We start from the raw sequence: 14,906 nt of genomic DNA, 5'->3' as shown, positions 1-14,906 counted from the left end.
AGGGAGGAGACGGCAGGACTTAGAAAACCGGTCCACAACGACCAGGATCGTAGTGTTATCCTGTGAAGGAGGAAGATCGGTAAGGAAATCCCTCGACAGGTGCGACCAAGGCTGTGGAACGGGTAAGGGGTGTAGCTTACCTCTGGGCAGGTGCCTAGGAGCCTTACACTGGGCGCACACCGAGCAGGAGGAAAACAAAACCCGGCGCAAACCAGTCGGAAGCGTGCCAACCTTAACAATAAACAATCTCACACACAGACATGGGAGGAACAGAGGGTTAAATACACGACAAGTAATGAGGGAAATGAAAACCAGGTGTGTGGGAAAACAAGACAAAAGAAATGGAAAATGAAAGGTGGATTGGCGATGGCTAGAAGACCGGTAACGTCGACCGCCAAACGCCGCCCGAACAAGGAGAGGAACCGACTTTGGCGGAAGTTGTGACACTCCCTCAACGTCAGCAAGAAAAAGGAGCTGATCGTGGACTACAGGAAGCGGAGGGGAAGGCACACCCCCATCCACATCGATGGGGCTGTAGTGGAGCAGGTCAAGAGCTTTAAAATCCTCTGTGTCCACATTACCATTGTCCAAACACACCAACACAGTCGTGAAGTGGGAACAACAACGCTCCTTCCCCCTCAAGAGGCTGAAAAGATTCGGCATGGGCCTTGAGATCCTCCAAAAGTTATACAGCTGCACCATTGAGAGCATCTTGACTGGCTGCATCACCGCTTGGTACGGCAACTGCAAGGCATCCAACTGCAAGGCGCTACAGAGTGTGGTGAGTACAACTCAGTACATCACTGGGGCCGAGCTCCCTACCGTCCAGGACCTCTATACCAGGCGGTGTCAGAGTAAGGCCCCAAAAATTGTCAAAGACTCCAGCCACCCAAGCCATAGACTGTTCTCCGTGCTACCGCATGGCAAGCAGTACCAGTGCACCAAGTCTGGAACCAACAGGACCTTGAACAGCTTCAACCCCCTCAGGAGGCTGAAAAGATTTGGCATGGGCCCTCAGATCCACCAAAAGTTATACAGCTGCACCATTGAGAGCATCTTGACTGGCTGCATCAGCGCTTGGTATGGCAACTGCAAGGCATTCAACTGCAAGGCGCTACAGAGGGTGGTGAGTACAACCCAGTTACAGCTCCCTACAATCCAAGACCTCTATACCAGGCGGTGTCAGAGGAAGGCCCCTAAAATTGTCAAAGACTCCAGCCACCAAAGCCATAGACTGTTCTCTCTGCTACCGCAAGGCAAGCGGTACCAAGTCTGGAACCAACAGGACGCTGAACAGCTTCAACCCCCAACCCAGCAGACTTCTAAACAAGACTGCTAAATAGCTAATCAAATGGCTTCCCGGATTACCTTGCTTCAACCTTTTTTTGCACTGACTCTCTTGCACTAACTCTATGCACGCACACTGTATTCTACCCACACACTCACACACACTGACAACCCAACACACACATACGCAACATGTGCACACATGCATACTGTCGCCACACACAAACACACTTTCACACTCACCACATACGCTGCTGCTACTGTCTATTAGCTATCCTGTTACCTAGTTACTTTACCCCTACCTATATGTACAGTACATACAGTGCATTTGGAAAGTATTCAGACACCTTCACTTTTTCCACATTTTGTTACGTTACAGCCTTATTCTAAAATGGATTAAATAAATCAAATCTACACACAATACCCCAATAACGACAATGCGAAAACAGGTGTAGAAATTTTTGCAAATGTATCTAAAAAAAGAATACCTTATTTACATAAGTATTCAGACCCTTTGCTATGAGACTCGTAATTGAGCTCAGGCGCATCCTGTTTCCATTGATCATCCTTGAAATGTTTCTACAACTTGATTGGAGTCCACTTGTGTTAAATTCAATTGATTGGACATGATTTGGAAAGGTACAAACCTGTCTATATAAGGTCCCACAGTTGACAGTGCATGTCAGAGCAAAAACCAAGCCATGAGGTAGAGGGGAATTGTCCTTAGAGCTCAGAGACAGGGTTGTATCGAGGCACAGATTTGGGGAAGTGTACCAAAAAATGTCTGCATCATTGAAGGTCCCCAAGAACACAGTGGCCTCTATCATTCTTAATTGGAAGTTTGGGACCACCAAGACTCTTCCTAGAGCTGACCACCTGGCCAAACTGAGCAATCAGGGTGAAGGGCCTTGGTCAGAGAGGTAACCAAGAACCCAATGGTCACTCTGACAGAGCTCCAGAGTTCCTCTGTGGAGATGGGAGAACCTCCCAGAAGGACAATCATCTCTGCTGCACTCCACCAATCAGGCCTTTATGATAGGGTGGCCAGACGGAAGCCACCACTCAATAAAAGGCACATGACAGCCCGCTTGGAGGCACCTAAAGGACTCTCAGACCATGAGAAAAGATTCTCTGGTCTGATGAAACCAAGATTGTACTCTTTGGCCTGAATACCAAGTGCTATGTCTGGAGGAAACCAAGCACAGCTCATCACCTGGCCAATACCATCACTACGGTGAAGCATGGTGGTGGCAGCATCATGCTGTGGCAATGTTATTCAGCGGCAGGGACTGGGAGACTAGTCAGAATCAAGGGAAAGATGAACAGCGCAAAGTACAGAGAGATCCTTGATGAAAACCTGCACCAGAACGCACTGGACCTCAGACTGGGGTGAAGGTTCACCTTCTAACAGGACAACAACCCTAAGCACACAGCCAAGACAATGCAGGAGTGGCTTCAGGTAACCAAAAAAGTGTTAAACAAATCAAAATATATTTTTGATGACAGCCTTGATGACAGCTTTCAACACTCTTGGCATTATCACAACCAGCTTCATGAGGTAGTCACCTGGAATGCATTTCCATTAACAGGTGTGCCTTGTTAAAAGTTCATTTGTGGAATTTCTTTCCTTAATGAGTTTCAGCCAATCAGTTGTGTTGTGACAGGGTAGGGGTGGTACACAGAAGATAGCCTTATTTGGTAAAATACCAAGTCCATATTATGGCAAGAACAGCTTGAATAAGCAAAGAGAAACAACAGTCCATCATTAATTTAAAACATGAAGGTCAGTCAATCCATACAATTATTCTAGTGCAGTTGCAAAAACCATCAAGCAGCATGATGAAACTGGCTCTCATGAGGACCTCCACAGGAAAGGAAGACCCAGAGTTACCTCTGCTACAGAGGATAAGTTCATTAGAGTTAACTGCACCTCAGAAATTGCAGCCCAAATCAGAGTTCAAGTAACAGACACATCTCAACATCAACTGTTCAGAGGAGACCGTGTGAATCAGGCCTTTATGGTCAAATTGCTGCAAAGAAACCACCACTAAAGGACACCAATAAGAAGAAGAGACTTGCTTGGGCCACACCTCCAGGCTGTGTAAGGGCTATTTGACCAAGAAGGAGTGTGATGGAGTGCTGCATCAGATGACCTGGCCTCCACAATCACCCGACCTCAACCCAATTGAGATGGTTTGGGATGAGTTGGACCGCAGAGTGAAGTAAAAGCAGCCAACAAGTGCTCAGCATATGTGGAAACTCCTTCAAGACTGTTGGAAAAGCATTCCTCATGAAGCTGGGTGAGCATGCCATGAGTGTGCAAAGCTGTCATCAAGGAAGAAGAATCTAACATATAAAATATATTTTGATTTATTAAACACTTTTTTGATTACTGCATGATTCCATATGTGTTATTTCATTCTATAATATAAAAAAATTGTAAAAATAAAGAAAAACCCTTGAATGAGTAGGTGTGTCCAAACTTTTGACTGGTACTGTATGTAAATGGATAATTTCAGTTTTTTATTTTTAATACATTTGCAAAAATGTCTAAAAAACGGTTTTTGCTTTGTCGTTATGGGATATTGTGTGTAGATTGATAGGGGAAAACATAACAAAATGTGGAAAAAGTGAAGGGGTCTGAATACTTTGTGAATGCACTGTAGCTACCTTAATTACCTCGTACCCCTGCACATCGACTCGGTAGTGGTATATAGCGTTGTTGTTTTTACTCGTTATTGTTACTCGTTATTCACTGTGTATTTATTCCTTGTGTCATTATTTTGAGTATTATTATTTATTTATTTTCATCTTTAACTCTGCATAGTTGCATTTCACTGTTAGTCTACACCTGTTGTTTACGAAGCATGTGACAAATAAAATGTGATTTGATTTGCAGCACCCAAAAGGGCCACTAGATGTCTTGTGATAAATTACATAACATCTTTGAAAGATACCAAAATTCTGGTAGTTTATTGGTAAACTTCTAAAGTTTCCAGTAATATAACCCCCCTTTGTAACCGTAGTCTAGCATTTGGGGATAGGGTTTGGCCTGGAGATGCACACACACATTACATTTTTTTATCACTTTGGTACAAGTATGTGGTAAAATTTCACAACTCTTAGTACAAAACTCAAAACACATCATCAAAAAAGCCTGTATTTTCAAAACTCTAAGCCATTTTCAATTGACTAAGTACAACACACAAAATCACACAGTAACTTTTTCACCAAATCTAATCAGTGTTTCATCTAGAAATACCTTTCATATAAAAGAATTGCCTTTCACAATGCAATGCTCACAATGCTTTTCATATGATTTTCTTCTCATTTGTTTAAATACATTTGACCATCACTTAATCCAACTGTGCTTAATGGTTAACCACTTAACTGTTTGGTAAACCTATAGACTTTCAACTGGTTTGTCTACTATATATGGATTTTGAGAACTACAGAAATAGAATGCGTGTTTGTAAAGTTCTCTCCAAAACTCTTGAGCGTGCAGTCCTTGGCCAGCTCTCTTGCTATCTCTCTCAGAATTACCTTCTTGATCCAAATCAGTCAGGTTTCAAGACTGGTCATTCAACTGAGACTGCTCTTCTCTGTGTCACGGAGGCTCTCCGCACTGCTAAAGCTAACTCTCTCTCCTCTGCTCTCATCCTTCTAGACCTATCTGCTGCCTTTGATACTGTGAACCATCAGATCCTCCTCTCCACCCTCTCCGAGTTGGGCATCTCCAGCGCGGCTCACTCTTGGATTGCGTCCTACCTGACAGGTCGCTCCTACCAGGTGGCGTGGCGAGAATCCGTCTCCGCACCACGTGCTCTCAACACTGGTGTCCCCCAGGGCTCAGTTCTAGGCCCTCTCCTATTCTCGATATACACCAAGTCACTTGGCTCTGTCATATCCTCACATGGTCTCTCCTATCATTGCTACGCAGACGACACACAATTAATCTTCTCCTTTCCCCCTTCTGATAACCAGGTGGCGAATCGCATCTCTGCATGTCTGGCAGACATATCAGTGTGGATGACGGATCACCACCTCAAGATGAACCTCGGCAAGACGGAGCTGCTCTTCCTCCCGGGGAAGGACTGCCCGTTCCATGATCTCGCCATCACGGTTGACAACTCCATTGTGTCCTCCTCCCAGAGTGCTAAGAGCCTTGGCGTGACCCTGGACAACACCCTGTCGTTCTCCGCTAACATCAAGGCGGTGACCCGATCCTGTAGGTTCATGCTCTACAACATTCGCAGAGTACGACCCTGCCTCACACAGGAAGCGGCGCAGGTCCTAATTCAGGCACTTGTCATCTCCCGTCTGGATTACTGCAACTCGCTGTTGGCGGGGCTCCCTGCCTGTGCCATTAAACCCCTACAACTCATCCAGAATGCCGCAGCCCGTCTGGTGTTCAACCTTCCCAAGTTCTCTCACGTCACCCCGCTCCTCCGCACACTCCACTGGCTTCCAGTTGAAGCTCGCAACTGCTACAAGACCATGGTGCTTGCCTACGGAGCTGTGAGGGGAACGGCACCTCCGTACCTTCAGGCTCTGATCAGTCCCTACACTCAAAGAAGGGCACTGCGTTCATCCACCTCTGGCCTGCTCGCCTCCCTATCTCTGCGGAAGCACAGTTCCCGCTCAGCCCAGTCAAAACTGTTCGCTGCTCTGGCACCCCAATGGTGGAACAAGCTCCCTCATGACGCCAGGACAGCGGAGTCAATCACCACGTTCCGGAGACACCTGAAACCCCACCTCTTTAAGGAATACCTGGGATAGGATTAAGTAATCCTTCTACCCCCCCCCAAAGATATAAAGATATTGATGTACTATTGTAAAGTGGTTGTTCCACTGGATATCATAAGGTGAATGCACCAATTTGTAAGTCGCTCTGGATAAGAGCGTCTGCTAAATGACGTAATGTAAATGATTGCTAAATGATTTGGTCATCATATAAAAGAAGGTATGTGAACACTTGCAATTTCTTTCAACATGGAACAGGACAGACAGCATGGGAGAGGAGGAAATCAAAGAGCTCGTGTACAAGGGGCCCGTCAAAGAGGTGTGCATGGGTCCTGTCAAAGAGGTCAAAGAGGTGGGTATGGGCCCTGTCAAAGAGGTCAAAGAGGTGGGTATGGGCCCTTTCAAAGAGGTGGGCATCAGAGAGAGGGAGGCAAACGGCGTGGAACTGTTGTGTCTAATGAAGTCCGGGCCATCTTGGTTGACCATGGGGTAAACAGAGGGTGCCAGATTAGTTCCCCCCCCCCCAATCTGAAAAGATCATTTGTCAATTCGATCGTGAGAACATTTCACCAAGAAGTCTGCAGGATATGCACTATGCTTTACCATTATATTTACAGTAAATAACATACTGTAACGCATGTAAATTCCCAAAACATGTTACATTATTCTTCCAGTATGATCTATTGACAGTATACTCTGTTCTAACCTCAGAATTGACAGAAGAACCCATGTTGGTGTCCGTGGCCGTGTGCTGACCGACCAGCAGGAGTGGGCAGTGGTGAAAATGGTAAGGGCCAGGAATGACATATGGCTTCCGAAATAGAGCAGGCCATTGAGGAGAATGATGACACCTTAGGCCAATGTGACATCCCTCAGCCTACCAACAATCACCTGCCTTTTGAAGAGGCAGCAGGTATCTATGAAACACATTTACCTGGTGCCTTTTGAGAGAATCAACAACCGGGTGAAACAATTGCGGGCCGAGTATGTTCAGGTACACCACTATATACTGTATTACAGTTACTGTTTGATGCACATGCTACTTGACAACTCCATATTAGAACTATATTGTAAAAAATAAATAACCAAAATATATTTTTAGAAGGTGATGGTGCTTGATGCTGCTGTGAACCATCACAAGTATATCTTTGTCGATGGAGTGGGCTTCAACCTGGCCAAAACTCGTCGCCGTGGGCGGAACCACATCGGCCAACGGGCGACCGTCCAAGTGCCTGGACAACGTGGGGGAAACATCTCCATCTGCGCAGCTACCTCTGAAGATGGTGTGGTAGGACGTAGGCCACTACTTGGATCCTACAACGCTGCAAACCTCATTGTTTTTCTCAATGAAATTGAGCAGGCCTGTCAAGGTGAAGGGGTCACCTATGTCATTGTGTGGGAGAACGTCAGGTTCCATTATGGAGAGGTGGTTCACGCATGGTTTCGGACTCATCTCCGATCTGTAACCCAATCTATACCTGCCCCCATACTCTCCTTTCCTCAACCCTACTGAGGAATTTTTTCAGCATGGAGGTGGAAGGTATACAATCGCCATCCCCATGAGCGTGTCACCCTCCTTCTGGCCATGAAAGAGGCATGCAACGACATCAATGCAGACCAATGTCAATCTTGGATTCACCATTCCAAAAGGTTTATCCCGCAGTGCATGAACAATGAGGACATTCACTGTGAGGTGGATGAGAATTTATGGCTAAATGCTCAAGACAGGCTTGATGCAAATGTATGCGTGCTAAACATTGTTTAATTTTCATTAATTTCATTTGTTTCATTTAATTTCTTACATGTGATTACATACAGTACACCAATGTTGCAATTATATCTGAAAAATAACGTTTTTTTTGCATTAATGATTGAAGAGAATGTCTTCCTTGAGCACACTTTTGATTACACATTGGATAGATATTATTGGGTAATGTAAGTGTGTTGCCTAATGTGAAAACTGTGTAATTTACAGTACTGTAGCATATTACTTTCAGCACTTCTAAGGGCGATTTGCAACACGTACAGTATCTTACATTGTTTGCTATTGGATTAACTGGTAGTTAAAACGACTAAATTGAGAAGATATCCTTATGTTGTGTTTGGGTGATTAAACCCATGTTCTCATTACATTTCACAATAAACTTATGTTGAATAAACGGTGGTGTGGTGAGAAATGTTTACAATCCAAATTAATGCACAGTGACATGTTTTGAATGAAGGACTGGCTGCGTTACAAATGTGAACAGTTTGGAGTTTTGTACTAAGAGTTGTGAAAATGTACCACATACTTGTGAAAACACTGCCAAAGCGATTAAAAAAAATTGTAAAAAGGCTACAGTGCCAGTGAGTGAAGAAGAGGTCTTATTTCCACATAGACCATGGCAGAGCAAAGGCCCCAACACATCCTGGGTCTAGATTTCTAATCCAGCCCATGTTCTCAGCAGGGGGGGCTTGGATCAGTGACAGGCGGAGTGAGGCCAGCCACGCAAGTGGCAGGCAGGCAACATACCCTACATCCTAGTTATACCACAATGTCATTCCACTGTGTGTGTGTGTGTGTGTGTGTGTGTGTGTGTGTGTGTGTGTGCGTGCGTGCGTGCGTGCGTGCGTGCGTGTGTGTGCGTGCGTGTGTGTGCGCGTAACGATTTCACAAATTCATTATCTGTAGCTAACGACGCCAACAGAATCCCAGCAAGGTTAATGAGTTATCGGAGAAAGGGGAAATACTTGCATAAAAGTGATGGATGGCACTTTATTACTGTACAGCCATGTACACACATATACGATGACATTCAGAGGGAGCCTCGTTCACTTTAGCACAGCAAACAAAACACTATGTGCTTTGTGTCACATGCATGATGTGGGGGTCATTGAGAACACCATCCCATTACGCACATACCCAGTAGCCCAGTTCTCACCATATAGCACAATAGAGACGTTACACAGATGCTGGTGGGCTACCATATTCTTGAGCAGTGATCTTTCCTTACACTGGCTTGAGTAATACAATCAAACATCTGCCTCATCAATAATAGACATTCGTCTAGTCAGAGGTGACAGCTTAGTATATTTCAGCCTCAATATATGACAGGTTGTAAACTATCTCTTAGCTCTCTTTCATAGTAACCAAAGAGGTTCCCTTTTCCTCTTCCTAAATAACATCCTTTGGTAAACAATGACGCTTTCTACAAAATATAATGTGTATGGAGTCTATAGTGTCTATATATCAGGGCTGGGAATTGCCAGAGGACCTCATAATACGATATTATCACCATACTTAGGTGCGGATACAATGTATTGCGATTCTCATAATTCTATACGTATTGCAATTCGATACTGTGATTTTATTGCGTCTTCGTTGTTCCAAACATATCGCTCATCATGTTTGCTGCAGAGGGATAAGAGACAGCCAATTAGAAAATCAGTTTTGACGAGTCGTGGAAATCAAAGTGCTGAAAACAAATTGGCTTGCTATTTAAAAAGATGATGGAGAACAAGATCTGAAGGGAAAATACTAGAGTATTGAAGCAGGTACAGCTGACTAGCGCAAAAAAAAAGATATTGCGATATTGTCCCCAAAAATACTACGATATATCATCAAAAATAATACCCTGATATGTAACTGTATCGATTTCCCCCCCGTCACTAGTATATATAAAGCCTAGAATTCTGACATGAAGTCATTTCATGTACAATTGCCTTCTGAAAATGTGAACCTTTACAGAGGCTGAGCACTCTCCCAGTGGGAAGAAATCCTGTTGTTTTAAATCAAGGGGGGAAACAACATTGTAACGACTAATATTCCAACATGAACTAGGCCAAACATTCTTTTGTGTCCCCTTATTGTTTTCGTGGAATGGTCTCCCCATTATTCCTTTCCTATACCTTCCCCCAATGGTCATAAACAGTTACACAACAGTTACAGTAGTACAGAATGCACCCAGCCTCAGCCTCCATACAGCACCCCCACCCTTGTAAAAATGCACAAAGTGTCCCTTGTGTGGGAGCACAGAGACCTGAGTGATACGGCTTAATAGTATTATGGGCTATGGTATTCTCTCTCTGGCACACACACACACACACCCGCCAGTGTGAGCATGTGCACGCAGACACATACACACAAACACGCACACATCCGGCCGGCCGGCCGAGGTGGTTCATTCAGCCCATTGACCTTCAGCTAGCCCCTGGGTCCTTGGCATGACGCACAAACAACATACAGTAGGCCACACACACACACACACACACACACACACACACACACACATACACCGACTGCCTACAAAACATTCAGAAATCTACTGGCAACACAGCGACAAACACAGTGTTCCACCCACTGAGCAAAACACAGTGAAACACATTCATACAAGCTGCCAAAAAAACGATGTATTGTCAGTAGGGAGGGGCAGGGTTATTAGAATATTCCAATATCCGAACGGACTTTAGTATTGGATCTACTTTTGGAGAGTATTCATTTTTGAGATCATTATATAAAATGTTGCGTTTTATGAAGAAAAAAAAGTATGCGGTGGCCCATAAAAAAAGTTGCACAGGTAGCCTACACACGTTTCACTCATGTAGCTTGTTGTTATTGTTGGTCAATCAATGCGGCGCTACAGTCAGAGGCTCCATGTGTAGCAAGTGAAGTGAGTTGTAAGCAAGGACGCCTCAAAATAGCCTCAGTTAGCCTCAATTAGCCTTGCAAACTTTAGCTAGCTAGCTGGCTAACTTAGCTGGCGACTGTAGCTAGCTAGCTTCTTCACAACAAGTTGACGCAGTCAAGACAGTCACTACCAGATGGTGTGATAAGATAAAACTTGGCGGCAAAAAGTTTGTCTAACTAGCATGAGTCGGTTTGGCTACTTTCTATCTCTCTCTTTCCCTCCGTGCCACACACATAGTCACACACACCGGCCCCTGCTCCTCTCTCACCCTTCACCCACCCTTCCAAGCAGGTTCTCTCTTGAGTCGAGCGAGCAAGTCTCATATTTTTTTATACACATGTATTTCGACTATCCAGATATCCGAAAAACTACTGTGTTATTTTTCTAATAGTGAAATAATTTCCAAATGCCTATCTCTACTTGTCAGACTAGAACCACATGGTCGCCTGCACTGACACAATAATAATATTGTAGCCTGTGCTGTAGGCCCAAGAGGAAGGCCCAGATACCACAAAGTCTCAGCGTGCAGACACTCACTGCAGCCTTAGGAAAATCTTAATAAATGAATATAACACACTGTAGGCCAAGAAGCCTACCTGTTTCCAGAGGAACACGTCTTCCTGGTTGAACTGCCAGGTGGTGACCAGGTGAATGGTGGAGAGCACCCCTCCGCTCAGCACGGCTGCCCTCATCCTGACAGGCAGCAGCGTGTAGATGATGTAGATGAAGAACACAGACCACCAGATGCCCTCAGATGCGCTCCGAGGCGCCACCATCAGCACGCCGAACACCTGCATCAGCAACAGGACCCCGATAACCAGGTAGCTCACCATCCACATGTAGTCCTGGTGGAAGCCGTTCCGGTTACACACAACCATGAGTGCCATGAACAGCGCCATGGCCACGGAGAGGGCCGAGGAGTAGGCCACGTCCGGGGTTGCGTGGACACAGTGGAAGGTCAGCATCACGCCGCACACGATCACTAGCACCCCCATCAACATGGTGAGGGAGCTCTGGTTGAGCCTAAAGAAGTAGCGCTGGTACAGAAGCTCCAGCTTATGAGACTGGAACTTCTTGGACTGGAACACCCGCACCACCCGCAGCCAGCAGTCTGCCGCCGTCACCACCCCTCCCCCCATTGAGGCCCTCGTCACCCCCCTCCCCGCCACCCCCCCCATTCCTCCCCTTCAGGTCCCCGTCCTCAAAGCCCAGGTCGACAGATTTGAGCCCCACCCCTTCACCGGTGACGCCGCCTTTGCCGTAGTGATCCTCTTGCCAGATGCAGCGCACACCGAAGTTGCCCCCCCCGCCCCCCCCTCCGCAGTGGTGGGGGTTGAGGGGGGGCTCCAGAGGGGGGCTCCATGGCGTCCGGGTCCCTCAGGCAGCTCATGTAACGCGGGTTGCAGAGGGATGAGCCTCCCTTCTGCTTGGACTTCTTGCCATTGCGCTCCCCCCACACGGTCTTGCGGTTGTCGACTCTGGCCACTAGGAAGCCGCTGAACCAGGACATTCTGTGTAGGAGGGATGGGGGAGAAGCACAGCGTAGGGCAGGTGGGGCTGTTAAGAGTTTGAATAATCATTCATAAATCCGTCAACTTTAACTAGACATGCAACAGTCTTTCTGAAAATTCGACAGAAAAACCCCCACAAAAGACAACAATCTTGACTTGTCTTATCCTAACCTAATGTCCTATAAAAACAGTTCACCTGTTATTCTACGGACACCAGTATGACTGTGGACTTTACCTGTGTGGGTTCTGGTATATATCCCAGCCCTATCCTCTCCAGCAGGTCCACTCATTTATTCCAGTGGGCAGAGGTTTGAAGAAGTGAGGGGTTTCAGACGCTGTTCTGCAGGGGTGTGGTTGGGTGGGTGGGTGTGGTCCAGGGGTCTGTCAAACCAGAGCTTCGGACCTAGCAGGTGGTGTGAAAGGTTTAGGGGATACTCTATGATCTCCAGGGCTTCTGAGTCTGGGAGGAGAGACACAAAACACACACAAATAGAGGTGGAATTAGAAGGGCAGTAGAAGTAAGAGTTGTGTTTGTAAGAAAACCAGAAATCCAATTAACCCTACAATTATGTCATGAGTCAGTGCCAGCAGCAAAAAACAAGTCATACATGGAAGTTATATAATCATCATTTGGAGATGCAGAGCGACTCTCAACACATGTCTTCAAAGAAATGTCAGACAACAACACCACAATCATCACAAATTAAACCTTTGTCAAGGTTTAGTCTATCATTTCATCATAGACCAGTCTGGTGGCTTGACTCGTTAGATGTAAAGAGGAAGGAGATAACAGGTGGTGGGAGCCTGGCATCACTGGTAGGAAACACAGAAGACATTAATATTATCACTGACTCATTCTCTCACTGATGAAGACAAGATCACAGGAAACTAATCAGATTGGGCAACCATCATGGACATCCTGTATCACTACCCTCCTCCGTCTGTTTACCAATACAGATTAGGGTAGGACAAGCTGGACCTAGATCTGTGGTTTAGTGGCAACTTTGATTCCGAGCAACTAACCCCTTACAGTGGCTTGCGGAAGTATTCACCCCCCCTTGGCATTTTTCCTATTTTGTTGCCTTACAACCTGGAATTAAAATAGATTTTTTGGGGGGGTTGTATCATTTGATTTACACAACATGCCTACCACTTCGAAGATGCAAAATATTTTTTATTGTGAAACAAACAAGAAATAAGACAAAAAAAACTGAAAACTTGAGCGCGCACTATTCACCCCCCCCCCACTTGAACTATTCACCCCCCCCAAAGTCAATACTTTGTAGAGCCACCTTTGGCAGCAACTACAGCTGCAAGTCTCTTGGGGTATGTCTCTATAAGCTTGGCACATCTAGCCACTGGGTTTTTTTCCCATTATTCAAGGCAAAACTGCTCCAGCTCCTTCAAGTTGGATGGGTTCTGCTGGTGTACAGCAATCTTTAAGTCAATCCAATTGTGAATCTGTGGTATGAGGTTTGGGCTTCGACTAGGCCATTCCAAGACATTTAAAGGTTTCCCCTTGAACCACTCGAGTGTTGCTTTAGCAATATGTTTAGGGTCATTGTCCTGCTGGAAGGTGAACCTCCGTCCCAATCTCAAATCTCTGGAAGGAAAACTGAAACAGGTTTCCCTCAAGAATTTCCCTGTATTTAGCACCATCCATCATTCCTTCAATTCTGACCAGTTTCCCAGTCCCTGCCGATGAAAAACAACCCCACAGCATGATGCTGCCACCACCATGCTTCACTGTGGGAATGGTGTTCTCGGGATGATGAGAGGTGTTGGGTTTGCGCCACACATAGCGTTTTCCTTGATGGCCAAAAAGCTCAATTTTAGTCTCATCTGACCAGAGTACCTTCTTCCATATGTTGGGGGAGTCTCCCACATGCCTTTTGGCGAACACCAAACGTGTTTGCTTATTTCTTTCTTTAAGCAATGGCTTTTTCTGACCACTATTTCGTAAAGCCCAGCTCTGTGGAGTGTAAGGCTTAAAGTGGTCCTTTGGACAGATACTCCAATCTCTGCTGTGTTCTGGGTTATCTTTGGTCTCTTTGTTGCCGCTCTGATTATTTCCCTCCTTGCCTGGTCTGTGAGTTTTGGTGGGTGGTCCTCTCTTGGCAGGTTTGTTGTGGTGCCATGTTCTTTCCATTTTTTTATAATGGATTTAATGGTGCTCCGTGGGATGTTCATAGTTTCTGATATTTTTTTATAACCCAACCCTGATCTGTACTTCTCCAGAACTTTGTCCCTGACCTGTTTGGAGAGCTCCTTGGTCTTCATGGTGCCACTTTCTTGGTGGTGCCCCTTGCTTAGTGGTGTTGCAGACTCTGGGGCCTTTCAGAACAGCTGTATATATACTGAGATCATGTGACACTTAAATTACACACAGGTGGACCTTATTTATCTAATTATGTGACTTCTGAAGGTAATTGGCTGCACCATATCTTATTTTAGGGGATTCATAGCGAAGGGGGTGAATACATATGCATGCACCACTTTTCAGTTTTGTATTTTTATATAATTTTTTGAAACAAGTTATTTTTTTTCATTTCACTTCACCAATTTGGACTATTTTGTGTATGTCCATGACATGAAATCCAAATAAAAATCTATTTAAATTACAGGTTGTAATGCAACAAAATGGGAAAAACGCCAAGGGGGATGAATACTTTTGCAAGGCACTGTACACCATCAAGGC

The 14,906-nt window shown here is 45.4% G+C and overlaps 1 protein-coding gene across 1 annotated transcript in view; it reads right to left on the bottom strand.

Annotated features, from left to right (window-relative positions):
* adcy6a (adenylate cyclase 6a) overlaps window positions 1-14,906 on the bottom strand; it is a 52,743-nt gene that overhangs the window by 34,662 nt on the left and 3,175 nt on the right. The window contains 4 exon segments of the mRNA XM_014145539.2: window positions 11,294-11,831; window positions 11,833-12,038; window positions 12,040-12,208; window positions 12,444-12,668. Coding sequence (XP_014001014.2) covers window positions 11,294-11,831; window positions 11,833-12,038; window positions 12,040-12,207 — 912 coding nt within the window. The 5' untranslated portion in view covers window position 12,208; window positions 12,444-12,668.

The sequence above is a fragment of the Salmo salar genome, chromosome ssa15 (assembly GCF_905237065.1).
Source record: "Salmo salar chromosome ssa15, Ssal_v3.1, whole genome shotgun sequence".
In the NCBI taxonomy this organism is placed as follows: Eukaryota; Metazoa; Chordata; class Actinopteri; order Salmoniformes; family Salmonidae; genus Salmo; species Salmo salar.
Note: the sequence above shows the minus strand (reverse complement) of the source record. Positions and strands in the feature narration are given on the sequence as shown.